At 72.6% G+C, this 26,445-nt stretch overlaps 1 protein-coding gene across 2 annotated transcripts; it reads right to left on the reverse strand.

Moving 5' to 3' along the window:
* Positions 1-18: 18 nt before the first annotated feature.
* GCGR (glucagon receptor) lies at positions 19-25,465 on the reverse strand. 2 transcript variants are annotated; one of them, XM_075904192.2, is made up of 14 exons: positions 25,313-25,465; positions 11,020-11,160; positions 10,815-10,911; positions 9,521-9,628; positions 7,854-7,975; positions 7,645-7,751; positions 6,719-6,872; positions 6,492-6,651; positions 4,667-4,727; positions 3,977-4,046; positions 3,326-3,414; positions 1,669-1,807; positions 1,545-1,586; positions 19-1,463 (listed from the first exon to the last, which is right to left on the reverse strand). In XM_075904192.2, exons 2-14 carry the CDS (start codon positions 11,071-11,073, stop codon positions 1,194-1,196), a joined length of 1,473 nt encoding a protein of 490 aa, XP_075760307.2. In that variant the 5' UTR covers positions 11,074-11,160; positions 25,313-25,465; the 3' UTR covers positions 19-1,193. The 2 variants fall into 2 exon arrangements, with proteins under 2 accessions (XP_075760307.2, XP_075760306.2); XM_075904191.2 differs by having other exon boundaries at positions 19-1,469.
* Between the last annotated feature and the right edge of the window lie 980 nt (positions 25,466-26,445).

The following is a 26,445-nucleotide window of genomic DNA, read 5'->3' on the forward strand; positions in this document are numbered from 1 at the left end:
GCCAAAAGCGCATGGGGAGTTATTGATGTAAACGACTTTAATGACTCTCGCTCTCCCATCAGGCCCCGCAGGCTCGGGAAGGTGCCCCTGGCACGCCGGCCGCCCCGGCCCAGCACAACGCGCCCTCCTGGCCCCACTGCCACTGCTGAGCCAGCGCCAGGCCTGGCGGGGGAGCTTTGGCTGAGCACGTGGGAGCCAGGCCCTGTGTGACCGTAAACAGCAGACGGGCTGTTTACATCTCCACAAGCCAGGCTCCGTGTCACAGCCCCGCTGGCCCCAGAGCCCTGGCGCCCTGCATGCAGCCCCTCACCGCCCGGGCCTTGAGCCTTGCCCCGTCCCAGCAGCCCGCCCCCCCTCCGCCCAGGCAGGGCTTCTGGGAACTAGCCTGTACCAGGGGCCCTGCTCCACCCCCCGGCAGCCTGGTGCCGTCTGCCCGCTCCCGGCCCAGCTGGGGCTAATCCCGGCAGCTCCAGCAGCCCTGGGCCCCAGTGACCGGGCAGGGCGGGGGCATTGGCAGAGGCTGGATCCGCACTGCGGGCAGGGTGCGGGGGGCTTGTCCCCCCCCACGTCGCCCATTGCAGCCGTGCGCTCACCGCGACTCCATCGTGTCTGGCACCCCAGGAAGTGGGGGCGGGGCCAGTTTGCTGGGCTCAGGCAGCAGGAGGGTCCATGGGGGCAGGGGGGTGGAGCTGGGTGGGCCGTGGTCCCTGCTGGCATGGCGGGTGGGTGGAAGGGCAGAGGCCTCTCTGCTTGGCTGCCTGCAGCTTCCCCCCCCAGGCATCGGGCAGAGAAAGGCCCCGTGCAGGGCCCTCCTGAGAGCCTATGGCTGCTGCCTCCTCCCTTGCCTCTGTGCACGAGCTCCCCCCCCTCCTTTCACAAGCACCCCTCTTCGGGCCCTGCCCCCAACCGCCCGGCCTGGCCCTCCCTCGGCCCCTTGCTCCCAGGCGCCGTAGGGTTTACTGGTGCGCTGCCTGGACCCCGCCTAGTTACAAGCTACCGCCGAGAGACGTGCACCAGCCCCCGACCCCCGGCACTGTCCCCAGCGCCCCAGCCCATCACGGGATGGGCACGGGCAGCAGGGCACGGCCCGTCCTCCTCGCACGTGGGTGCGCCCCGCTCTGCCGCTGGGCCCAGGGAGACTCGCCCAGCACGTCCGGCCGAGCCTAGGGCCGGAGCCCAGCGTGGCGGGCGGCTCAGACGTGGCTGGCGGCCGTCTCGGGCAGGGCGCAGCACTGGTGCCTCTCGCCGGCGCTGCAGCCTGTCCTCTCCAGGTAGTGGGTGCTGGTGAGCGCCGTGGGCTGGCTCCGCCCCAGCCCGTTGATCCCGCCGCCCACCAGCCTGTGCTTCTCCCAGGTGCTGCTGCTCCCCGGGCGGGCGTTGGGGGTCTGGCTGGACGTGTGCCTGTACTCCTCCTGCAGGTCCTTCCCCAGCTTCCAGCGCTGCCACTTCTTCAGCAGCTCCGCCTGCACCTGCCGACAGCCCCGGGCGGTGAGCCACTGGGCCCCGCGCCCGGCCCCCGGCCCGCAGAGCCCCGGCACACTCACCTCCTTGTTGACAAAGCAGTAGAGGACGGCCACCAGCATCCCCTAGGGCAGCAAGGAGAGACGCGTGAGCAGGGCCAGGCCCGAGGGGCGGGAGGGGGCGCGGGGCTCCCGGGCCGGGGCTCACCTGGAAGGAGCTCAGGAGGAGGTCGAAGAAGAGCTTGACGTAGCGCAGGGTGCCCTGGGCCTGCTCGTCCGTGACGAAGGCGAACACCACCTCGTGGATGCCCAGCAGCGGGATCAGCGTCAGCGTGGACCTGGCCAGCCTGCCGGGGAGACCGACCGGTCAGAGCCAGCCGCCCCTCGGTCCTGCACCCCGGCTGAGGGGGCACCCAGGGCACAGAGCCCCTCCGCCACAGCGGGGCAGGCAGCCCGGGCCCCAGGGCAGTGGGCTCACTCTGAGCCCCACGCCCGGTGTGTATGGGGCGTGCAGGGCAACAGCCTCTCCAAGGTGTGAGCGCTGGAGCTGGGGCAGGGAGGGGCAGGCCTAGGGGGGTTGGGGCAGGCCTAGGGGGGCTCGGGCAGGGAGGGGCAGGCCTAGGGGGGTTGGGGCAGGCCTAGGGGGGCTCGGGCAGGGAGGGGCAGGCCTAGGGGGGTTGCGGCAGGCCTAGGGGGGCTCGGGCAGGGAGGGGCAGGCCTAGGGGGGTTGGGGCAGGCCTAGGGGGGCTCGGGCAGGGAGGGGCAGGCCTAGGGGGGCTCGGGCAGGGAGGGGCAGGCCTAGGGGGGTTGGAGCAGGCCTAGGGGGGCTCGGGCAGGGAGGGGCAGGCCTAGGGGGGTTGCGGCAGGCCTAGGGGGGCTCGGGCAGGGAGGGGCAGGCCTAGGGGGGGCTGGGGCAGGCCTAGGGGGGCTGGGGCAAGGAGGGGCAGGCCTAGGGGGGCTGGGGCAGGGAGGGGCAGGCCTAGGGGGGCTGGGGCAGGCCTAGGGGGGCTGGGGCAGGGAGGGGCAGGCCTAGGGGGGTTGGGGCAGGCCTAGGGGGGCTCGGGCAGGGAGGGGCAGGCCTAGGGGGGTTGGGGCAGGCCTAGGGGGGCTCGGGCAGGGAGGGGCAGGCCTAGGGGGGTTGCGGCAGGCCTAGGGGGGCTCGGGCAGGGAGGGGCAGGCCTAGGGGGGGCTGGGGCAGGCCTAGGGGGGCTCGGGCAGGGAGGGGCAGGCCTAGGGGGGCTCGGGCAGGGAGGGGCAGGCCTAGGGGGGTTGGAGCAGGCCTAGGGGGGCTCGGGCAGGGAGGGGCAGGCCTAGGGGGGTTGCGGCAGGCCTAGGGGGGCTCGGGCAGGGAGGGGCAGGCCTGGGGGGCTGGGGCAAGGAGGGGCAGGCCTAGGGGGGTTGGGGCAGGGAGGGGCAGGCCTAGGGGGGGCTGGGGCAGGGAGGGGCAGGCCTAGGGGGGCTGGGGCAGGCCTAGGGGGGCTGGGGCAGGGAGGGGCAGGCCTAGGGGGGCTGGGGCAGGCTTAGGGGGGCTGGGGCAGGGAGGGGCAGGCCTAGGGGGGCTGGGGCAGGGAGGGGCAGGCCTAGGGGGGTTGGGGCAGGCCTAGGGGGGCTCGGGCAGGGAGGGGCAGGCCTAGGGGGGTTGGAGCAGGCCTAGGGGGGCTCGGGCAGGGAGGGGCAGGCCTAGGGGGGTTGCGGCAGGCCTAGGGGGGCTCGGGCAGGGAGGGGCAGGCCTAGGGGGGTTGGGGCAGGGAGGGGCAGGCCTAGGGGGGCTGGGGCAGGGAGGGGCAGGCCTAGGGGGGCTGGGGCAGGCCTAGGGGGGCTGGGGCAGGGAGGGGCAGGCCTAGGGGGCGGCCCCTGCCTCGCACCGGAACTTGTAGTCCGTGTAGCGCATCTGGTGGGCGCGGAGCTTGGACACCAGGATCTGGATGATGCGGATGAAGATGAAGAAATTGATCTGAAAGAGAGAAATCGAGTGAGGGGCCATGGGGGCCAGGCCCTGCAGAGTCCCCACCCCAGCCAGGGAACCCGCAGCACAAAGAGGGGACTGGGGGTCAGCCCGCAAAGGGGGCGGACGAGCAGGGGGAGAAGAGCCGGCGGCATGGAGACGGGGCGGGAGGGAGCCGGCGGCGCGGAGCGGGGACAGGGGGGGAGCCGGCGGCACGGAGCGGGGGGCGGGGGGGGAGCCGGCGGCGCGGAGCGGGGGCAGGGGGGGAGCCGGCGGCACGGAGCGGGGGCAGGGGGGGAGCCGGCGGCACGGAGCGGGGGCAGGGGGGGAGCCGGCGGCACGGAGCGGGGGCAGGGGGGGAGCCGGCGGGGAGGAGCGGGGGCAGGGGGGGAGCCGGCAGCGCGGAGCGGGGGCGGGAGGGAGCCGGCGGCGCGGAGCGGGGGCAGGGGGGGAGCCGGCGGCACGGAGCGGGGGCAGGGGGGGAGCCGGCGGGGAGGAGCCGGCGGCGCGGAGCGGGGGCGGGGAGGAGCCAGCGGCGCGGGAGCGGGGGGGACAAGGGGGCGGGACTCACCAGGATGGCCAGGAACACGGGCACGCGGACGATCCACCAGAAGCCCATGTTGTGGTTGGTGCTCCAGCACCTGGGAAGCCGGGAAGGGGCGTTGGTCTCTGTCCCGCGTGCCCCGACCTCAAGCCCAGCCCAGCCCTCGCGTGAGGCCACCGGGCCCTGGCAGGGATTTCATGGACCCCCGGCAGCACAAGGCCCAGGCCTGAGCACGCCTGCACTTCGCACGTATGCAGCTCGCACATCAGCCCACCCGCATCTTCCACGTACCCCAACTTGTGCCCACACCTCACACGCACAGCCTGTGCGCACCCACACTTTACACATGCAGCCCACCCACATCATCCATGTACCCCAACTCGTTCCCACAGCTTGCACGCGCAGCCCACACCTCGCACATCAGCCCACCCACATCATCCATGTACCCCAACTCGTTCCCACACCTTGCACGCGCAGCCCACACCTCGCACGTCCACACCTTGCACATCAGCCCACCCACATCATCCATGTACCCCAACTCGTCCCCACAGCTTGCACATACGCACACCCCGTGCACAGCCGCACCTCACACATGCAGCCAGCACAGGCCCTTGTCTTGTACTGACGCTTGGCGTGCCCACCCTTCGCACGTGTACCTAGCGTGCCCCCCACAGCTCACTGCCCGCACTTTGCACCTCTCTGCGGGCCTCGACTTACTGAATGTTTTCATATACAAACTTGACAACCACCCAGGGGATGAGGAACAGGATGGGGGCCCCTGGGGACAAAGAAGAGACAGAAGCAGGTGAGACCCCGGCCCCCCGACCGCACATCCTGGGGTGGAAAGCAGCCACTGTGCCCACAACGCCACCCTGATGCCCACCCCGTCCTCAGACGCCGCACCCACCTCACCCCACCCCCACCCCGTCCACAGACGCCGCGCCCACCTCACCCCACCCCCACCCCGTCCACAGACGCCGCGCCCACCTCACCCCACCCCCACCCCGCCCCCCGCGCCCACCCCCCCGCCCCCACCCCGTCCTCAGACGCCGCACCCACCTCACCCCACCCCCACCCCGTCCTCAGACGCCGCGCCCACCTCACCCCGTCCTCAGACGCCACGCCCACCTCACCCCACCCCCACCCCGTCCTCAGACGCCGCGCCCACCTCACCCCGCCCCCACCCCGTCCACAGACGCCGCGCCCACCTCACCCCACCCCCACCCCGTCCACAGACGCCGCGCCCACCTCACCCCACCCCCACCCCGTCCTCAGACGCCGCGCCCACCTCACCCCACCCCCACCCCGTCCTCAGACGCCGCGCCCACCTCACCCCGCCCCCACCCCGTCCTCAGACGCCGCACCCACCTCACCCCACCCCCACCCCGTCCTCAGACGCCGCGCCCACCTCACCCCGCCCCCACCCCACCTCACCCCACCCCCACCCCGTCCTCAGACGCCGCGCCCACCTCACCCCGCCCCCACCCCGTCCACAGACGCCGCGCCCACCTCACCCCACCCCCACCCCGTCCACAGACGCCGCGCCCACCTCACCCCACCCCCACCCCGTCCACAGACACCGCGCCCACCTCACCCCACCCCCACCCCGTCCTCAGACGCCGCGCCCACCTCACCCCACCCCCACCCCGTCCTCAGACGCCGCGCCCACCTCACCCCGCCCCCACCCCGTCCACAGACGCCGCGCCCACCTCACCCCACCCCCACCCCGTCCACAGACACCGCGCCCACCTCACCCCACCCCCACCCCGTCCACAGACGCCGCGCCCACCTCACCCCACCCCCACCCCGTCCACAGACGCCGCGCCCACCTCACCCCACCCCCACCCCGTCCACAGACACCGCGCCCACCTCACCCCACCCCCACCCCGTCCTCAGACGCCGCGCCCACCTCACCCCGCCCCCACCCCGTCCACAGACACCGCGCCCACCTCACCCCACCCCCACCCCGTCCACAGACGCCGCGCCCACCTCACCCCGCCCCCACCCCGTCCTCAGACGCCGCGCCCACCTCACCCCGCCCCCACCCCGTCCACAGACGCCGCGCCCACCTCACCCCACCCCCACCCCGTCCACAGACGCCGCGCCCACCTCACCCCACCCCCACCCCGTCCACAGACGCCGCGCCCACCTCACCCCACCCCCACCCCGTCCACAGACGCCGCGCCCACCTCACCCCACCCCCACCCCGTCCACAGACGCCGCGCCCACCTCACCCCACCCCCACCCCGTCCACAGACGCCGCGCCCACCTCACCCCACCCCCACCCCGTCCACAGACGCCGCGCCCACCTCACCCCACCCCCACCCCGTCCACAGACGCCGCGCCCACCTCACCCCACCCCCACCCCGTCCACAGACGCCGCGCCCACCTCACCCCACCCCCACCCCGTCCTCAGACGCCGCGCCCACCTCACCCCACCCCGTCCACAGACACCGCGCCCACCTCACCCCACCCCCACCCCGTCCACAGACACCGCGCCCACCTCACCCCACCCCCGCCCCAGCTCTCCCCCCGCACTCACCCCAGCCGATGCAGAGGTAGAGGGCGAAGTAGCTGCGCTCGGAGAAGACGGCCAGCACCAGCAGGTTGTGCAGGTAGATCCCCTCCACCAGCAGCCAGCAGGCGTTGGCCACGATGCCGTACTGCATGACCACGGTGGCCACGCGGCAGCCGGTGGCGGCCTGGGGGGACGGGAGTCAGTGGGGGCCGGACCCGAGCTCCTGGCGGGGCCGGGCCCGGGGGTCTCACCTCGTCACTGAGCCAGGTGCCCACGTTGTAGCCGTCGACCTTCTCGCCGTAGCGGGTCTGGAGCAGGGCGTCGATGGCCAGCACGGAGCCCGCCTTGAGCGCGAAGGAGGCAAAGAGGTTCATGTGGATCCGGTTCCTCGTGCAGTGCAGCTTGCTGTCGGCGGGGAGCCCGTCAGTGCTGGCCCGTCCCCCCGCGGCCCCCCCCACCCCTCCCCCGCGGCCGCCCCCACCCCTCCCCCGCGGCCGCCCCGCTACCCCTCCCCCGCGGCCGCCCCCCCCCCCCTGGCCCCCCCTCCCCCGCGGCCGCCCCGCTACCCCTCCCCCGCGGCCGCCCCCCCCCTTCCCCCCTCCCCCGCGGCCGCCCCGCTACCCCTCCCCCGCGGCCGCCCCCACCCCTCCCCCGCGGCCGCCCCGCTACCCCTCCCCCGCGGCCGCCCCCGCTTACCCCTCCCCCGTGGCCGCTTACCCCTCCCCCGCAGCCCCCCGCTTACCGCTCCCCCGCGGCCCCCACCCCCCTACCCCTCCCCCCGGCCGCTTACCCCTCCCCCGCGGCCGCCCCGCTTACCCCTCTCCCGCGGCCGCCCCCCTACCCCCCTCCCCCGGCCGCCCCGCTACCCCTCCCCCGCAGCGCCCCGCTACCCCTCCCCCGCCCCGCCCCCGTGTACCCCTCCCCCGCGGCCGCCTCCCCTACTGCCACCCCCCTGCCACCACTGCCCCTCCCCCGTGGCTGCCCCGGCTTACCCCCTCCCCTGTGGCTGCCTCCCTTACTGCCACCCCCCTGACGCCACTGCCCCTCCCCCCGCGGCTGTCCCCGCTAACCCCCCCAGCCACCTCCCCTACTGCCACCACCCCCTCATCCCCTCAGTCACCTCCTGTCCCCCTGCTCCTCCCCCCCCCCCCCGCAGCTGCCAGCCCCAGCCTGCTACCTGAAGCCCAGCAGGATGGCCAGGGCCAGGAGCAGGGCGCACAGGGACAGGGAGTAGCCGACCGTGTACATGATCTTAAAGCTGTCGTAGGTTTTGGCAAATTTGGCCTGGAGAGAGAGAGGGAGAGAGCAGCTGAGCCCGTCTGTCCGCCTGTCCCTCCGTCCGTGGGCTGGCGGTGACAGGCCACGTCCCCCGGTTCCGCCACTGACCTGGGCTGCCAGTGCCTCTGCGTCCATCTCGCATTGCGTGCTGTCCCGCCAGGGCTGCCCGTTGGGGCGCTTCACCCACTGCCCGTCCGGCCCACACTTCTTCAGGACACGTCTGTGCTTCACTGCGGGGGGGGACGTGGTTAGAGACTCCTGGCTCCGCCTGTTCCCTCCCCGGCTCCGCCTGTCCCCCGTGCTCCGCCTGTTCCCTCCCCGGCTCCGCCTGTCCCCTTGGCTCCGCCTGTTCCCTCCCCGGCTCCGCCTGTCCCCCGTGCTCCGCCTGTTCCCTCCCTGGCTCCGCCTGTTCCCTCCCCGGCTCCGCCTGTCCCCCGTGCTCCGCCTGTTCCCTCCCCGGCTCCGCCTGTCCCCTGTGCTCCGCCAGCATCCCCGGCTCCGCCTGTCCCCCGTGCTCCGCCTGTTCCCTCCCGGCTCCGCCTGTCCCCCGTGCCCCGCCAGTATCCCCGGCTCCGCCTGTCCCCTCCCCAGCTCCGCCTGTCCCCCCCGTGCTCCGCCAGCATCCCCGGCTCCGCCTGTCCCCCTGGCTCCGCCTGTCCCCTCCCCAGCTCCACCTGTCCCCCCGTGCTCCACCAGCACCTTCAGCTCTGCCTGGTTCCGCCTGCCAGCACCCCTGGCTCTGCCTGTCCCCCCTGGCTCTGCCTGTCCCCCATGCTCCGCCTGTTCCCTCCCCGGCTCCGCCTGTCCCCCTGGCTCCGCCTGTTCCCTCCCCGGCTCTGCCTGTCCCCTGTGCTCCGCCTGTTCCCTCCCCGGCTCCGCCTGTCCCCCGTGCTCCGCCAGCATCCCCGGCTCCGCCTGTCCCCCTGACTCCGCCTGTTCCCTCCCTGGCTCCGCCTGTCCCCCGTGCTCCGCCAGCATCCCCTGCTCCGCCTGTCCCCCACCCCCGTGCTCCGCCAGCGTCCCCGGCTCCGCCTGTCCCCCTGGCTCCGCCTGTTCCCTCCCCGGCTCCGCCTGTCCCCCTGGCTCCGCCTGTTCCCTCCCCGGCTCCGCCTGTCCCCCGTGCTCCGCCTGTTCCCTCCCCGGCTCCGCCTGTCCCCCATGCTCCGCCAGCATCCCCGGCTCCGCCTGTCCCCCTGGCTCCGCCTGTTCCCTCCCCGGCTCCGCCTGTCCCCCGTGCTCCGCCAGTATCCCTGGCTCCGCCTGTCCCCTCCCCAGCTCCGCCTGTCCCCCTGGCTCTGCCTGTTCCCTCCCCGGCTCCGCCTGTCCCCCCGTGCTCCGCCAGCACCTTCGGCTCTGCCTGGTTCCGCCTGCCAGCACCCCTGGCTCTGCCTGTCTCCCCCGGCTCCGCCTGTCCCCCTGTGCTCCTCCTGCCAGTCCTCCAGGCACTGCCTGCCCCCCCTCCCGGCTCCACCTGCCAGCACCCCTGGCTCCGCCTGTCCCCCTGTGCTCCGCCTGCCAGCCCTCCAGGCGCTGCCTGCCCCCCCCCCGGCTCCACCTGCCCCCCCGGCTCTGCCTGCCTCCCCATGCGCTGCCTGTCAGCACCCCCCCAGCAGCACATGCCTGTCCCACATGCTCTCCTGCCCTCCTGCTGCTCGTGGTGAGACACCCCCAGGCCTTGGCCCCATCCCTGCCAGGACCCTCCCTGCTGCCAATGACCAGCAGGTCCCCCTCCCCCCGCCAGCTGGTCAGAGCCCCCCAGGGAGGGGCGCAGGCACCTTTCCTGTGCCAGGGCAGGAACCAGGGGCAGGCGGCGCTGGCCGTGGTGTTGGGCGGCGTGTCGGGCCAGCAGGAGAACTTGTCAAAGGTTCGGTTGCAGACCAGCTCTGCAGGGAGAAGAGAGGGCTGAGGGTCACGGTGCTCGGCCAGCTCCCGCCTGGGGCGTCCCCGGCTCGGGGGAGAGAGCAGCTGGGTTGAGCCTTTCCCTGCTGTTACAAAACTGACCCTGAAGGCCCCCCCAGTCCCCGGAATCACCCCCTGCGCCCCAAATACCCAGAATCACTCCCTGCCCCCTGAGTCCCCGGAATCACCCCCTGCACCCCCCGCCAGTCCCCGGAATCACCTCCTGCCCCCTGGAATCACCCCCTGCCTCCCACCAGTCCCCGGAATCACCCCCTGCGCCCCCCGCCAATCCCCGGAATCACCCCCTCTGCCCCCCGCCAATCCCCAGAATCACCCCTGCCCCCCGGAATCACCCCCTGCCCCCCCAGTGAGTCCTCAGAATCACCCCCTGCCCCCTGAGTCCCTGGAATCACCCCCTGCCCCCCCGGCCAGTAACCAGAATCACCCCCTTGTGCCCTGCAAGACCTGGATTTGCCCCTTCCCCCCCAGGAAAGCCTTTAAAACTGCCCTGAGCCCCTGGCATTGCCCCTCCTTGGCGCCTGCCCTGCGCGCGCCTGAGGCCTGTGGGCAGGAAACCTGGGCCGGCGTCCCCAAGCCCTGGCCCTGCCCTGCAAGAGCCCCCGCCAGCTGCCCTGGGAGCCACAGCAAGGCTGGGGCCGGGCAGGCAGGGCATGGGGGCCCTCCCCTGGGGCTGGCGGACCGTGGGGCTGAGGGTCTCCCCTGGGGCCGGTGGGCTGTGGGGCTAGGGGTCTCCTCTGGGGCTGGCAGGCCGTGGAGCTGGGGGCCCTCCCTTGGGGCTGGCGGGATGTGGGGCTGGGGGTCTCCTCTGGGGCCGTGGGGCTGGGGGCTCTCCCCTGGGGCCGGCGGGCCGTGGGCTCTCCCCTGGGGCCGGCGGGCCGTGGGGCTGGGGGGTCTCCCTTGGGGCCAGTGGGCCGTGGGGTCTCCCCTGGGGCCGGCGGGCCGTGGGCTCTCCCCTGGGGCCGGCGGGCCGTGGGGCTGGGGGCTCTCCCTTGGGGCCAGTGGGCCGTGGGGTCTCCCCTGGGGCCGGCGGGCCGTGGGGCTGGGGGGTCTCCCCTGGGACCGGCGGGCCGTGGGGCTGGGGGTCTCCCCTGGGGCCGGCGGGCCGTGGGGCTGGGGGTCTCCCCTGGGGCCGTGGGGCCGTGCTCTCACCTGTGGGGGGGGGCTGCAGGCTCATGTTGCGGTGACACTCCTCGCTGTAGGCCGTCCAGCTCTCGAACAGGATATCCATGATCTGGGCGGAGGGTCCCTGGGGGCAGAGCGGGGGCCTGTCAGATCCCAGGGCCGGGAGGGGCCACGCTGGAGCCGGGGGGCCCTGCAGCCCTGGGACGTGGGGCCGGGCCGGCCAAGCCCTCACCTGGCAGCAGAAGACCAGCGGCAGCAGGAGGCTGAGGAGGCGCGGCTGGAACATCCCTCCTGGGGCTGCAAAACCACATGGGCCCGGCTGCAGCACCTGCCTGGGGGCGGCTGTGCTCCCTGCCCCGGCTCACAGGGCACCCTGGCGGGGGAAGCAGAGAGAGCTGGGGGGGCCGGCGGGTTCGAACCGGACGGTCCAGTGTTGGCGCGCTGTGTCCGGGACACACGGAGCAAATCGAAGGGTCCGGGAGGGTCTAAACCGAGGGGCTGGCGACTGGGACGCGCTGTCCAGCGTTGCCGGGAGTTTTGGTGAAACCATCAGGCAACCCCGGCAGGTTCCTGGGTGCAGGAAGGGGGGGGGCAGCCAGGCAGGCTGGGTGCAGGAAGGGGGGGCTGCCAGGCAGGCTGGGTGCAGGAAGGGGGGGGGCTGCCAGGCAGGCTGGGTGCAGGAAGGGGGGGCTGCCAGGCAGGCTGGGTGCAGGAAGGGGGGGGCTGCCAGGCAGGCTGGGTGCAGGAAGGGGGGGGGCTGCCAGGCAGGCTGGGTGCAGGAAGGGGGGGGGCTGCCAGGCAGGCTGGGTGCAGGAAGGGGGGGGCTGCCAGGCAGGCTGGGTGCAGGAAGGGGGGGGGCTGCCAGGCAGGCTGGGTGCAGGAAGGGGGGGGCTGCCAGGCAGGCTGGGTGCAGGAAGGGGGGGGGCTGCCAGGCAGGCTGGGTGGAGGCAGGAGGGGGCTGCCAGGCAGGCTGGGTGCAGGAAGGGGGGGGGCTGCCAGGCAGGCTGGGTGCAGGAAGGGGGGGGGCTGCCAGGCAGGCTGGGTGCAGGAAGGGGGGGCTGCCAGGCAGGCTGGGTGCAGGGGGGGGGGGGCTGCCAGGCAGGCTGGGTGCAGGAAGGGGGGGGGCTGCCAGGCAGGCTGGGTGCAGGAAGGGGGGGCTGCCAGGCAGGCTGGGTGCAGGGGGGGGGGGCTGCCAGGCAGGCTGGGTGCAGGAAGGGGGGGGGCTGCCAGGCAGGCTGGGTGCAGGAAGGGGGGGGGCTGCCAGGCAGGCTGGGTGCAGGAAGGGGGGGCTGCCAGGCAGGCTGGGTGCAGGGGGGGGGGGGGGCTGCCAGGCAGGCTGGGTGCAGGAAGGGGGGGCTGCCAGGCAGGCTGGGTGCAGGAAGGGGGGGCTGCCAGGCAGGCTGGGTGCAGGGGGGGGGGGGGGCTGCCAGGCAGGCTGGGTGCAGGAAGGGGGGGGGCTGCCAGGCAGGCTGGGTGCAGGAAGGGGGGGGGCTGCCAGGCAGGCTGGGTGCAGGAAGGGGGGGCTGCCAGGCAGGCTGGGTGCAGGGGGGGGGCTGCCAGGCAGGCTGGGTGCAGGGGGGGGGGGGCTGCCAGGCAGGCTGGGTGCAGGAAGGGGGGGCTGCCAGGCAGGCTGGGTGCAGGGGGGGGGGGCTGCCAGGCAGGCTGGGTGCAGGGGGGGGGGGCTGCCAGGCAGGCTGGGTGCAGGAAGGGGGGGCTGCCAGGCAGGCTGGGAGCAGGGGGGGCTGCCAGGCAGGCTGGGTGCAGGGGGGGGGGCTGCCAGGCAGGCTGGGTGCAGGAAGGGGGGGCTGCCAGGCAGGCTGGGTGCAGGAAGGGGGGCCTGCCAGGCAGGCTGGGAGCAGGAAGGGGGGGATGCCAGGCTCAGTCCTGGCTCGTGCTGGGTCCAGGACCTGCCCCGCTGCGGCTCTGCATGGAAAGCGCAGCAGGAGCCAGGCGGGCCGCAGTCTGCTCAGTTCCGGCTCCCGCGGGTCCGGGTGCTCAGACCCCCCGGCCAGGGGCTGCCACCGCCCTGCGCTCCGGTCTCCGTATCCGCCGGGCAGCCGGTCTGCGAGGGGAGCCGGGCTCTAGGCCGACTCCGCCCGGCCCCACGCTGCTCCCTCCGGTGCAGACACGGCAGCGCGGAGCGGGGGGCCAGAGCGCACGGCTGCCCCCGGGCTGGCGGCGGGTCGAGGGCCGATAAGAGCTCGGGAGGCGACGTGACCGCTCAGGTGCCCGATATCTCCCTTTGGGGGCTGCACACGGGGCCTCAGTGCCCGGATGTTACTGGTTAATGGCACAGGGGATGGGAGTTTGTTGTGGCAGAGACCAGCCCGGAACCGGGGCCTGGTGCCCCCTGCTCAGAGCACACGGAGGGTCCGGCCAGACGCCAGACAAGGGGCTCAGAGGGGTCCCGGCGAGGGGGAACATCGGCCGGGGGGGGGGGGAGGGATTTTTGTAGCAAGCTCCAGGGCTTGTTATGAAACCAACTCCCCCGCCCTTTGGAAAAGAGGCGCCCGCCCGCGGCCCCCACAGTAAGGCCCCTCCCTCGGCGTTTCCCGCGGCCGGACCTGCCACCTCACTCAAATGGGCAATCGGCAGTGCACCCGGGGGAGAGCGGCACCGCTCGACGGCCCTGCCCCCGCTCCGGGGCGTACGCAGAGGGATCCCTGACCCCCCCAACTGACGCTCTTCATTCCCATGGTGCCTGGCCAGGTCCGGCCGGCGTCGCCAGCGGGCAGGCGGTGGAAACACGCCCTGTTCTGCAGACGGTTGGGTGCAGGGATTCGGCTGGGGCGGGGGGGCAGAGACAAGAGGGAGACAGTGGGGAGGGGGCAGGGCCAGGGCGGAGCTAGGGTGGGGATGGGCGGGGCCACTGGCTGGGAGCGTGTCTCCCCAAGGAGCAGCTTTGCCCCGGCCCACGCTGTCGATACGCAGGGTGCAGCCTGCAACGCTCCACACGGCCCCCGGGTCCGTCACCAAGCAGGGAGTGAGCAAGGAGCCCCCCGGCGCCACTGCTCCCTGCCTGGCCACGGATCCCACAGAACGGCCCCCCCGGCACCACTGCTCCCTGCCTGGCCACGGATCCCACAGAACGGCCCCCCCGGCACCACTGCTCCCTGCCTGGCCACGGATCCCACAGAACGGCCCCCCCGGCGCCACTGCTCCCTGCCTGGCCACGGATCCCACAGAACGGCCCCCCCGGCGCCACTGCTCCCTGCCTGGCCACGGATCCCACAGAACGGCCCCCCCGGCGCCACTGCTCCCTGCCTGGCCACGGATCCCACAGAACGGCCCCCCCGGCGCCACTGCTCCCTCCCGGCGCCAGTGCTCCCTGCCTGACCACGGATCCCACAGAACGGCCCCCCCGGCGCCACTGCTCCCTGCCTGGCCACGGATCCCACAGAACAACCCCCCCGGCGCCACTGCTCCCTGCCTGGCCACGGATCCCACAGAACAACCCCCCCGGCGCCACTCCTCCCTGCCTGGCCACGGATCCCAGAGAACGGCCCCCCCGGCGCCACTGCTCCCTGCCTGGCCACGGATCCCACAGAACGGCCCCCCCGGCGCCACTGCTCCCTGCCTGGCCACGGATCCCACAGAACAGCCCCCCGGTGCCAGTGCTCCCTGCCTGGCCACGGATCCCAGAGAACGGCCCCCCCCGGCGCCACTGCTCCCTGCCTGGCCACGGATCCCACAGAACGGCCCCCCCGGCGCCACTGCTCCCTGCCTGGCCACGGATCCCACAGAACGGCCCCCCCGGTGCCACTGCTCCCTGCCTGGCCACGGATCCCACAGAACGGCCCCCCCGGTGCCAGTGCTCCCTGCCTGGCCACGGATCCCAGAGAACAGCTCCCCCGGTGCCAGTGCTCCCTGCCTGGCCACTGATCCCACAGAACGGCCCCTGGCGCCACTGCTCCCTGCCTGACCACGGATCCCACAGAACAACCCCCCCGGTGCCAGTGCTCCCTGCCTGACCACGGATCCCACAGAACAGCCCCCCCGGTGCCACTGCTCCCTGCCTGGCCACGGATCCCACAGAACGCCCCCCCCCAGCGCCAGTGCTCCTTGCCTGGCCATGGATCCCACAGAACAGCCCCTGGCGCTACTGCTCCCTGCCTGGCCACGGATCCCACAGAACAGCCCCCCGGTGCCACTGCTCCCTGTCTGGCCACGGATCCCAGAGAACGGCCCCTGGTGCCACTGCTCCCTGCCTGACCACGGAACCCAGAGAACGGCCCCTGGCAACACTGCTCCCTGCCTGGCCACGGATCCCACAGAACGGCCCCCCCCAGTGCCAGTGCTCCCTGCCTGGCCACGGATCCCACAGAACAGCCCCTGGCCCACTGCTCCCTGCCTGGCCATGGAACCCAGAGAACAGCCCCCCCAGCGCCAGTGCTCCCTGCCTGGCCACGGATCCCACAGAACGGCCCCTGGCGCCAGTGCTCCCTGCCTGGCCACGAATCCCATAGAAAGGCCCCCCTGGCAGCCATTCATGATTGACAGGCTGGGGTGCCCTGGCTCAGGGTGGATCCCCAGGTGGGTGGGTACCCCCCCCCCCGCATCAGCGTGGGCCCAGCTCCTACCCCCGAGCGTTATCTTGCTCCCAGTGGGCAGAACCGGCCTGGCCCCTGCTGGGAACAAAGCCCCATTCATGAGACCTTAATCCCCCCAGCCTGCCCTAAGCTGGCTAAAGGGCCCTGAGCCGGATCTCTGCCCTGACAAATGGGCCGTTCTCGTCGGGCCACGGGCACGGCCTGGCATTGCCGGGCAGGCCAGCCGGGCCCAGCCCCAGGGCCGGAGCTCTCCACGGCCTGCAGCTCGGCCGAGCTCTGGGGGGCCCCTCACGCCACCCTGAGCGAGCGGGCCGGGGGCTGCGCTAGTCGGGCCGCCCAGGGCCTCTCTGCCCGCCAGAGCCTGCCGCATGCCCAGGTGCTGGGTGTGGCATGGCCTCCGCCGGCTTCAGGGCGCTGGCCACGTGCCGAACCACGCGGAACGGGGAGTCCACGGGTTAGCAGCCAGGCCCCGGCCCCGGCCCCTGCCCATCACAGAAACAAGCAGCTACCTGCAGTCCTGCCCCCGCGCCTCGGGCCCTGCTGCCTCCCTGCGCCTGGGGCACCGCAGCCAGGGACTCGGCACCCCCCCGACACGCCCCCCCAGGCCAGGGACTCTCCCCTCTGCCACCCTCCCTGGGGCCTGGCAGCGCAGCCAGGGACTCGGCACCCCCCCGACACGCCCCCCCAGGCCAGGGACTCTCCCCTCTGCCACCCTCCCTGCAGCCTGGCACCGCAGCCAGGGACTCGGCACCCCCCCGACACGCCCCCCCAGGCCAGGGACTCTCCCCTCTGCCACCGTCCCTGGGGCCTGGCAGCGCAGCCAGGGACTCGGCACCCCCCCGACACGCCCCCCCCAGGCCAGGGACTCTCCCCTCTGCCACCCTCCCTGCAGCCTGGCACCGCAGCCAGGGACTCGACACCCCCCCGACACGCCCCCCCAGGCCAGGGACTCTCCCCTCTGCCACCCTCCCTGGGGCCTGGCACCGCAGCCAGGGACTCGGCACCCCCCCGACACGCCCCCCCAGGCCAGGGACTCTCCCCTCTGCCACCCTCCCTGGGGCCTGGCACCGCAGCCAGGGACTCGGCACCCCCCCGACACGCCCCCCCAGGCCAGGGACTCTCCCCTCTGCCACCGTCCCTGGGGCCTGGCAGCGCAGCCAGGGACTCGACAGCCCCCCGACACGCCCCCCCCAGGCCAGGGACTCTCCCCTCTGCCACCCTCCCTGGGGCCTGGCAGCGCAGCCAGGGACTCGGCACCCCCCCGACACGCCCCCCCAGGCCAGGGACTCTCCCCTCTGCCACCCTCCCTGGGGCCTGGCACCGCAGCCAGGGACTCGGCACCCCCCCGACACGCCCCCCCAGGCCAGGGACTCTCCCCTCTGCCACCCTCCCTGGGGCCTGGCAGCGCAGCCAGGGACTCGACACCCCCCCGACACGCCCCCCCCAGGCCAGGGACTCTCCCCTCTGCCACCCTCCCTGGGGCCTGGCAGCGCAGCCAGGGACTCGGCACCCCCCCGCCACGCCCCCCCAGGCCAGGGACTCTCCCCTCTGCCACCCTCCCTGGGGCCTGGGCAGCCGCGGCGGGAGCAGCTGCTGTTCGGGAGCCTGAGAGGTGCCTGCGGCAGGCCTGGGAGCTGCGGGGGCGGCGGGGGGCTGGATGCAGGGGCGGGCTCCGGCCGCACTGAGGGCCCCTGGCAGGGGCACGGCTTGCTGACAACCCTCCCGGCCGGCCCCCACGCAGGGCCCTGCTCTCTGCTGCCAGGGACTCATTGGGTGCGACCAGGCTGCAGCCCCCGCACGCGTCCCCTCTGCCCCGGGCCTTCACCCCGGCTGGTCGCGTTGCTGGGCTGTGGGCGAGTCGCTGCCCTGGAGTCACTCTGCGTATGTGCGTGCCTCAGTTTCCCTGGCACTGCCGCACAAGGAGGGGCAGGCCGGGCACGACTCACGGGAGTTCTGTCCAGTCTCGCGCCTGAGGCCCAGATCACACCTGGGGCCTGGCAGCAGGACAAAGCAGGGGTGGGGCAGCCGGGGGCAGGGACTGAGTGGGAGTTAGGGACCTCGCTGGCCCGGGCTGGCGCTTTGGCTCCCCAGCCGCAAGACGGGCAGCACTGACAGCTCCTGCAACACGGCGGGGCCGCGCCGAGTGCCCAGGGCAGGAGGGGCCATGCTGGGCGGGCTGAGGGGCGCTGGATGTCCAGGGGTGTCCATGTCACCCTGTGCTACCCGCCGGCCAAGTCAGCCGTGGCTGCGGAAGGGGTGTGGGGCCCGGGGACGCCAGCACAGCCGGCCCCTGCCCCTGTCCCGCGCCCGCAGAGCCCGGCCCAGCTCCCTCCCCACGGCGCGGTGGAGCGGACGAGATGAGGGATGGAGCTGGAGGCTGACGGGAGCCAGGCCCCCTCCCGGGACGGAGGAGTGCAAAGCCAAGTACCCGCCTGGCAACGCAGAGACCCGGCAGCACCTGGCCCCCCAGCTGCCCTTCCCGCCCTCCACGCCCGGGGCCCCACAGCCCGGCCCAGCAAACCCAGCTCCTGGGCCTCACACCGGGAGCCCTGGGGCAGCGAGGGGCCCGCAGCCCTGCGCCCGGCCCTGGGCCCACGCACTGAGAGACGGGGACGGGGGGCGGGGGGCGGGGGAGGGAGCACTCGGCTGGAATGGCTCCGGCTCCGGCTCATCAGCGGCCCCGGGAGCCCGGCTGCAAAGGGCAAACAGCATCGCAGGCCAGGGTCAGGCCTCTGCCGGGGGGTCCCCGCCCTGAGCCGTGTCCCCGGGGCTCTCGGCCAGGCAACGCCAACAGGTGGCCTGCTCCCCGTCCCCCGCGGGCCCTGGGCGGAGCCGCGGCCCAGCCCCACCCCCGCGTGGGGTGCCAGTGGCCAGTCTCCCCTGGGAAACCCCTGGGCATCCAGTGCCCCTCAGCCCGCCCAGCATGGCCCCTCCTGCCCTGGGCACTCAGCGCGGCCCCGCCCCACAGCTCTGGCCCCCCACACCCAGCCCCATGCCCGGCTCTGCTCTGCCCCGACCCACATCCCTGGCCCCTCCCCCACGCCCGGCTCTGCTCTGCCCCGACCCACATCCCCGGCCCCTCCCCCATGGCCAGCTCTGCGCTGCCCCGACCCACATCCCTGGCCCCTCCCCCACGCCCAGCTCTGCGCTGCCCCGACCCACATCCCTGGCCCCTCCCCCACGCTCAGCTCTGCCCTGCCCCGACCCACATCCCTGGCCCCTCCCCCACGCCCAGCTCTGCGCTGCTCCGACCCACATCCCTGGCCCCCCCAATCCCGGCTCTGCGCTGCCCCGACCCACATACCTGGCCCCCCCCCATCCCGGCTCTGCTCTGCCCCGACCCACATCCCTGGCTCCCCCAATCCCGGCTCTGCGCTGCCCCGACCCACATACCTGGCCCCCCCCCATCCCGGCTCTGCTCTGCCCCGACCCACATCCCTGGCCCCCCCAATCCCGGCTCTGCCCTGCCCCGACCCACACCCCTGGCCTCTCCCCCACGCCCAGCTCTGCGCTGCCTCGACCCACACCCCCGGCCTCTCCCCCACCCCCGGCTCTGCGCTGCCCCGACCCACACCCCTGGCCTCTCCCCCACGCCCAGCTCTGCGCTGCCTCGACCCACACCCCCGGCCTCTCCCCCACGCCCGGCTCTGCGCTGCCTCGACCCACACCCCCGGCCTCTCCCCCACCCCCGGCTCTGCGCTGCCCCGACCCACACCCCTGGCCCCCCCACCCCCGGTTCTGCACTGCCCCAACCCACACCCTCGCCCGCCCCCCACCCCAGGCTCTGCACTGCCCCGACCCAGAACCCCAGGCTCCCCCCACGCCCAGCTCGGCGCTGCCCCGACCCACAGCCCCCCTCATGCCCAGCTTTGCGCTGCCCTGACCCCCAGCCCTCAAAGATTCCACCCTTGGGTTTCCCCTTTATAAAATGGGTATAAATCCACATTTCCCAAGGAGCCATCCGGTTGGCTGAGGGGCCTCTGATGTCACCATTGGACAGCAGCTTATTTGCATAGAGCTTTGCTATTGATTAAAATGCAGTTCTAGTCGCACAAGGAGCTCTGATGTCACAAGCCCTCAGTGACGTCAGCGCTTACATCACAGGGCGCCACGGAGCCCAAAGCAAAGCACCAGCTCACGTTCTCAATGGAAGTGCGAGGCAGGGTCTAGCACAAATGTAAATCCCCAGGCCCCGCCTCCTTCCCCGAGGCCCCGCCCCTGCTCAATCCACCCTCCCTCGCTTTCATCAGGCTGGGGTGTGGGGGATGCGGACTCTGATCTTGGGCTAAGGGGTTTGGAGTGTGGGCGGCTCGGGCTGAGCCTGGGCAGGGGTGTGAGGGGCAGGAGGGGGTTCAGGGCAGGCTCTGGGAGGCAGGTTGGGTGCAGGGGGGCTCGGGGCAGGGTTCAGGTCTGGAATACAGGCTCCAGCTGGGCACCGCTTACCCGCCCTGGCCCTGCCCCACCCCCAAGGAAGCCAGCAATCTCTCTTCATCCCTGCCCCCCGCTCTGTGGAGCTGGGGCACAGGTTGGGGGAGGGGCACCCTGCCATCCACAGCAAGCAAAAGGCTCCGGAGGGCAGGGCAGCGCTGAGAGGGGCGACGAAAGCCCCAGCACCTGACAGCCTCCCAGGCGAGCCCTGGCTGCTTGGTGCCCCTGCTAGGAGCCAAACCAGCGGGCCTGCTGGGGGGCGGTGCCCTCCTCCGGCAGGGCTCTGGGCTGTGGCTACGGTGGGAGGCATGGGGGGAGCTGGCCCGTCCCGCTGGCTGGGGGAGCAGCGGGCTCCAGAGCCACCGGGGCTGACGCAGGCGAGCGGCCGGGCGTGGTCAGCGCGCACCCCTGGCGGGAGGGCCGGCGCCGAGGGGACCTTGGAGTCCCATCTCCCCCCTTACCGGGGCGTCGCCAGGAGGAGCTGCAGAGCCCAACGTGCAGGCTGGGCCGGTCAGACGGAGCACAGGAGCCGTGCCCCTTCCCTGCGGCCCAGGCACCCAGCTCCGCCGGAGCAAGGGACTGGGACCCCCAGGCCAGGGATCCCAGCCACTGGCGTATGTAGGGTCGGGGGCCTGCACGCAGCCCCCTCAGGACCCATCTCCCCATGCCCCCGGCTTTTCATTCTGCTTCATCACAGCCCAGGGCTCCGCAGACACAGACACGGCAGGGCGGCTGAGCCCTCCGAGCAGGGGGCACAGGAGCAGGAGGGGGAGGCTGGCTCGTGGCCTGTGGGACCCCTCTGGCCGGGGGCTGCTCTCCCTGGCGCAGGGCTCTGCCTGCCCTCCCCGGCACTGCTGGCGACGTGTGCGGCTTGTTTCTGAGCCGTGTTGTGTCTCCTCCCTGCTCAGCGCACGGTTCCCTGGAGGCAGAGCCCAGCCTAGGAAGTGGAGCGGGGTAGCGGGAGCTCGTCGGGGGGCTGGGGCAGGCTGCAGGCGCTCAGAGCGAGCGGCAAGGGCTGCGGCTGCAGCTGGGGAGAGCAGCGGGGCACGTGCATGGGACAGCCGGCCCCAGCTGGGCACAGCCCCAGGCTTGGCTGCAGAAACGGGGCCGAACGAAGCCTACCCGGGGCAGTGGTCTGCAAGCCCCCCCCCCGGTCCAGCTCTGCCCTGAAGCCCCTGGCTCCGGAAGTGACATGCCAGGACTGGGAGAGCAAAGGTGAACCCTCCTCACGGCACATGCGGCTGCCTGGCCAGCAAGGGCACGTCCCCAGCGACCTGTTTACACAAACCCTCGGCAAACACTCTGTTGACACAGCCTGCTAGGAACAGTGGCAAAGGGCACCCGGGGCTGCTCCGGCCCTGCACCCCAGCCGCAGCCAGAGGGGGCTCTCCGCCGGCCAGTACAGTGCAAGCTTTTACTGCCTCTCAGAGACACGGCCCAGCACAGGAGCCAGGGCAGAGCCGGAGTCCTGTTGGGGGGAAGGGCGCCCGGACCCTGAACCCCCCGTCCTTGGTCCAAAACATCCTCCCTCGTTCTAGCCCAGCCAGACTGACCCAGCTCCCAGACCTACCCCCAGCCGGGGACAGTCCCCGCCTCCCTCCCTGGGAACAGCCTTGCTTTCTGGGCCATACACACGTGGGTGGGTCACCGGGAATATCGCACAGCCCAGCCAGGCAGGGACACTGGGTTCCAATCCAGACGCCCCCCCGTGTCACACCCCCACTCGGGGTGACCCCCAGGTCAGATCCCCTGCAAGAGCCATGTGGGCACTTTCCCCACGCTGGCAGGGACGGCAGCGTGACCCTCCCCTGGCTGCAGCCGCTTGACACCAGGCCCGGCCACACTAACTGGCCCCCAGAGTTGTACACAAGCGCCGAGCGCACCTGATTGGCTGTTCTCCTCACGTGGGCGGGCCCCTGCACAGACTGTTCCCATTGCACGGCACATCCAAGGCAAAGTCGTTGGAAAAGCCCCTTCCCTGCGCCCAGGCAGCAGCCCCGGGCTGGGCCCAGTGCGAGGGAAAGGCAGGGCAGGACACGCGGCAGCCACTGCCATGGGCCGTGTGCCAGGCACACAATTGCCCTGGCTAGTCACAAAAGGGAGGGGCTCAGCCCTGATGGAACCAAGTACCCAGGCAGTAGCATGCAGGGGACAGCCCAGGGGCCTATGGCGATGGATGGTTCAGCTGCTCAGTGCACTGCTCATCGCCTGGGCAGTCAGTGGGAACAGTCGGACATCCCCATGGGAACCCATCGGAGTGACAGGCAGTGGGAATAGTCTGAGTGACAAGCAGCAGGAACAGTCTGACATCCCTGCAGGGACAGTCTGAGTGACAGGCAGCGGAAACAGTCTGACATCCCTGCGGGAACAGTCTGATACCCCCATGGGAACAGTCTGAGTGACAGGCAGCGGGAACAGTCTGACATCCCCGCGGGAACAGTCTGACATCCCCGCGGGAACAGTCTGAGTGACAGGCAGCGGGAACAGTCTGACATCCCTGCGGGAACAGTCTGATACCCCCATGGGAACAGTCTGAGTGACAGGCAGCGGGAACAGTCTGACATCTCCGTGGGAACAGTTTGAGTGACATCCCCGTGGGAACCCATCTGAGTGACAGGCAGCGGGAACAGTCTGACATCCCCGCGGGAACAGTCTGAGTGACATCCCCGTGGGAACCCATCTGAGTGACAGGCAGCGGGAACAGTCTGACATCCCCGCGGGAACAGTCTGAGTGACATCCCCGTGGGAACCCATCTGAGGGACAGGTTGTGGGAACAATCGGACATCCCTGTGGGAACCCGTCGGAGCGACCGGAAGCAGGGCTGGAATGGGGACAGAGGGCTCAGGCCGGCTGGAGAAGGAGATGAGTGAAGGGCCACTGGCTCTCTGCCAGCCAAGGGGAGCTGGTGGCACTGGGACCCGTTCTGGTGGGTGCCCCTCAGACAGCACAGTACCTGGGGTGCCGGGTTTGCACAGAAGGGGGAGGAAACGCAGAGCTCCCAGAGGGCTGCGCCGGGAGACGCTGCCATTCACACCATCCCATAATACCAAAGCGGCCCCTTCACGGGACGAGGACCCACCGAAACAGCTGCCTTCCACCTGGGAAAACCTGCTCCCTGCCCTCTGCCCTCCCAGCGCTCAGGAAAGTGCCCCCCCCCCGACGCCCCTGCCCAGGCCCTGCAGCATTTCTCCAGCATGTGGCACAGCCTGGGTTCGCCTCCCGCCCCCGCCAGGCACAGGCTGCGGCGAGAGGAACCAGCTTCTGGGCTGAGCCTGGTGGGGCCCTGCCTGTGGCTCCGTTCTGCTCCAGGACTTGCCCCCGGCTGCTGATGGCGCTAGGTCTGCGGCTCCTCTGGCCTGGTTATAGAATCATAGAATCCCAGGACTGGAAGGGACCTCGAGAGTCCAGCCCTCCGCCCTCAAGGCAGGACCAAGCTCCGTCTACACCATCCCTGACAGATGTCTATCTAACCTGTTCTTAAATATCTCCAGAGAGGGAGATTCCACCACCTCCCTTGGCAATTTATTCCAATATTTGACCACCCTGACAGTTAGGAATTTTTTCCTAATGTTCAATCTAAACCTCCCCTGCTGCACTTTAAGCCCATTACTCCTTGTCCTGTCCTCAGAAACCAAGAGGAACAAATTTTCTCCTTCCTCCTTGTGACGCCCTTTTAGATATTTGAAAACCGCTCTCAACTCACTGGTTATTAACCCAGTGAGTGGCCCCGCCCCATCTCCCCACGGGGATGTTCTGGCCACGGCTTGGAGCCCGGAGCCCGAGTTACCTGGACAGCCAGAGGTCGGAGGCAGCTTCCTTGGGGCCAGGCCCAGCTCTGGGCACAAACAATTCAGACCTTGCCTCCCCTCTGGCCCTGCTGGGCTGTTTCCTGAGCGCAGGCAGGGGGCTGCCATTAGCGCTAATTAGACTCAAGCTTTGCTGGGGTTCAGTGACTCGCGGCTTGGAAGTGAGTCCAGCGTGAGGCAGGGGGTGTCGGGTGGGATGTGGTGCAGGGCAGGGCAGGGCCAGGGGACGGAGGCAGTGAGACCCAGCTGCTGAACTCGGCAAGGCCCTGGGGGCAGCCAGGACTCGTGGGACGGGGCCCTACACAGCCCTGGCAGGGCAGCCCAGTGCGCCTGGGTGTTTGTCACAGGGATCAGCAATGAAACACTAACAGGTCTCTGTCCACCCCATCAGTAGGGTTCAGAGTGAACATGGCTGAGCTGAATGGACCGGTGCTGCTGCCCAGCCTAGGCTCTTATGCCCACAGGAAAGCGGGGAAGGAGGAATTCTACCTCTCTGACCCACAGAGCCGGAGCTGGGAGCTCTCCTGCCTGGCCACCAACTTATCCCTCCAGTGGCCTCCCAGCACCTGAGCTCCCCCTCTCTGGAACTGGCCAGGCCGCGGCTGGGTGGCCCCCGAGTAGTTCAGGGTGACACCCCTTGTCGGGCTATGCCTCGCCCCTGCCCCTCGCCCGACGGGCGGGCGGGGCAGCCTGGATACCGCGGGGACGGGCACTAGAGCCAGGGCTGCCCCTCACCCTTTCCCTTCCTCTTCCCCTTCCCCCGGGGATCGGAGCGCGGGCGGTGCCGGCTGAGACAAATCGCCCCGAGAACCAGAGAGCGGCACATCCAGGAACCCAGAGCGGGAATGACACGGGGAACAGCCAGGGAGCCAAACACCCCTGGGGACAGAGCAGCTCCCCCCCCCGCCCCGTGCGCCCCCGGGGACAGGACAGCGCCCCCCCCAGCCCCGTGCGCCCCCGGGGACAGGACAGCGCCCCCCCCCCCCCCCCCCCCCCCCCCCCCCCCCCAGCCCCGTGCGCCCCCGGGGACAGGACAGCGCCCCCCCCAGCCCCGTGCGCCCCCGGGGACAGCGCACCGCCCCCCCCGCCCCGTGCGCCCCCGGGGACAGGACAGCGCCCCCCCCCAGCCCCGTGCGCCCCCGGGGACAGGACAGCGCCCCCCCCCAGCCCCGTGCGCCCCCGGGGACAGGACAGCGCCCCCCCCCCCAGCCCCGTGCGCCCCCGGGGACAGCGCACCGCCCCCCCCGCCCCGTGCGCCCCCGGGGACAGGACAGCGCCCCCCCCCCAGCCCCGTGCGCCCCCGGGGACAGGACAGCGCCCCCCCCCAGCCCCGTGCGCCCCCGGGGACAGGACAGCGCCCCCCCCCAGCCCCGTGCGCCCCCCCCCCGCCCCGTGCGCCCCGGGGACAGCGCATCGCCCCCCCAGCCCCGTGCGCCCCCCCCCCGCCCCGTGCGCCCCCGGGGACAGCGCACCGCCCCCCGCCGCCCCGTGCGCCCCCGGGGACAGCGCATCGCCCCCCCCGCCCCGTGCGCCCCCGGGGACAGCGCACCGCCCCCCCCCCGCCCCGTGCGCCCCCGGGGACAGGACAGGACAGCGCAGCGCAGCCCCCCGTGAGCCTCCGGGGACAGGACAGGACAGCGCAGCGCCCCCTCCCCAGCGTCTCCCGCCCGTCCTGCCCCCTCCCGCTCCCCTGGGCCCAGCCCCGACCCCCGAGGGCTCCAGCCGCAGGCCGGGCGGTACCTCGTGGGGCGCGGCTCCCGGGTGCATCTTCCAGGAGAGGCTCCGGGGCCCGGCTGCAGCCGAGCAGCGATCCTCGCCCTGCGCCTCCGCCGCAAACTTTTGCCGAAGCAGCGACTCAGGGGGCGGGGCGGGCGGGGGGAGGGAGGGAGGGAGCCGCCTCCGCTCCGCTCCCCTCCCCGGCAGGCGCGGCCAGCAGGTGCCGGCGATCCCCGCAGAGCGGCAGAGGCCCCGGGGCCAGACTTACCCCACCCTAGGCAGAGGGGCTGGCAGGGGGGTGCTGGGGCACAGCCCGGGCCAGGCCCAGAACCTGGGGCCGCCCTTGGGGATGGAGAGTTGGGTGCCAGCCCCTGCTGAGGGCCCTGTCCCAGCATCGGCCCAGCCACAGCACCCAAGGGCCCCACTCGCCCGACGTCAGCGCCAGCCAGTGGCTCGTGCTCCAGCAGAGATGCCGTGCGGGGGCCTGGGGCCCGGGGCCTGGGGCTGTGCCGGGGTTGCCGTGCCGGGGGCCCGGGGCCTGGGGCTGTGCCGGGGTTGCTGTGCCGGGGTTGCCGTGCGGGGGCCCGGGGCCTGGGGCTGTGCCGGGGTTGCCGTGCGGGGGCCTGGGGCCCGGGGCCTGGGGCTGTGCCGGGGTTGCCGTGCCGGGGGCCCGGGGCCTGGGGCTGTGCCGGGGTTGCCGTGCGGGGGCCTGGGGCCCGGGGCCTGGGGCTGTGCCGGGGTTGCCGTGCCGGGGGCCCGGGGCCTGGGGCTGTGCCGGGGTTGCCGTGCGGGGGCCCGGGGCCTGGGGCTGTGCCGGGGTTGCGGGAGGCTTGGGGCCATGCCCCGCGGTGGTGCTAGTGCAGGGCCTGGCTGCGGGTTGCCTGTCCCAGGCCTCTTGGGGGCGGAGGGGCTGAGCCGAGAGATGGAGGAGCCCGGCTGAACATCTGAAACCTCCCTGTGGAGAGAGCCTGAGCCGATGGCAGCGTCCTCCCTCCCCGGCTCAGTGGCCGCACCTTGGCCCCTGTGACGTAGTGGGGGTACCTGGCTGGTTTCTATGCTGCTGGCTCTGGGGTAACCCCCACTGGCTGCCGTGGGTACCACGACCCAGCAAAACAGGATGAGTCACTATGCAAACCAGTGGCCAGACACCCCCCATG

Source organism: Pelodiscus sinensis, chromosome 20, assembly GCF_052426305.1.
Source record: "Pelodiscus sinensis isolate ZL-2025 chromosome 20, ASM5242630v1, whole genome shotgun sequence".
In the NCBI taxonomy this organism is placed as follows: Eukaryota; Metazoa; Chordata; order Testudines; family Trionychidae; genus Pelodiscus; species Pelodiscus sinensis.

Bases quoted from the DNA above. Each gene is read 5' to 3' on its own strand.
- GCGR (XM_075904191.2), bottom strand. From the start codon at position 11,073: ATGTTCCAGCCGCGCCTCCTCAGCCTCCTGCTGCCGCTGGTCTTCTGC. The intron at 6,873-7,644 runs GTAGCAGGCTGG...CCCCGCCGACAG, and splicing joins GCCATCCTGCTGGGCTTCAG to CAAGCTGCACTGCACGAGGA. The intron at 3,415-3,976 runs GTGAGTCCCGCC...TCTCTCTTTCAG, and splicing joins CCGTGTTCCTGGCCATCCTG to ATCAATTTCTTCATCTTCAT.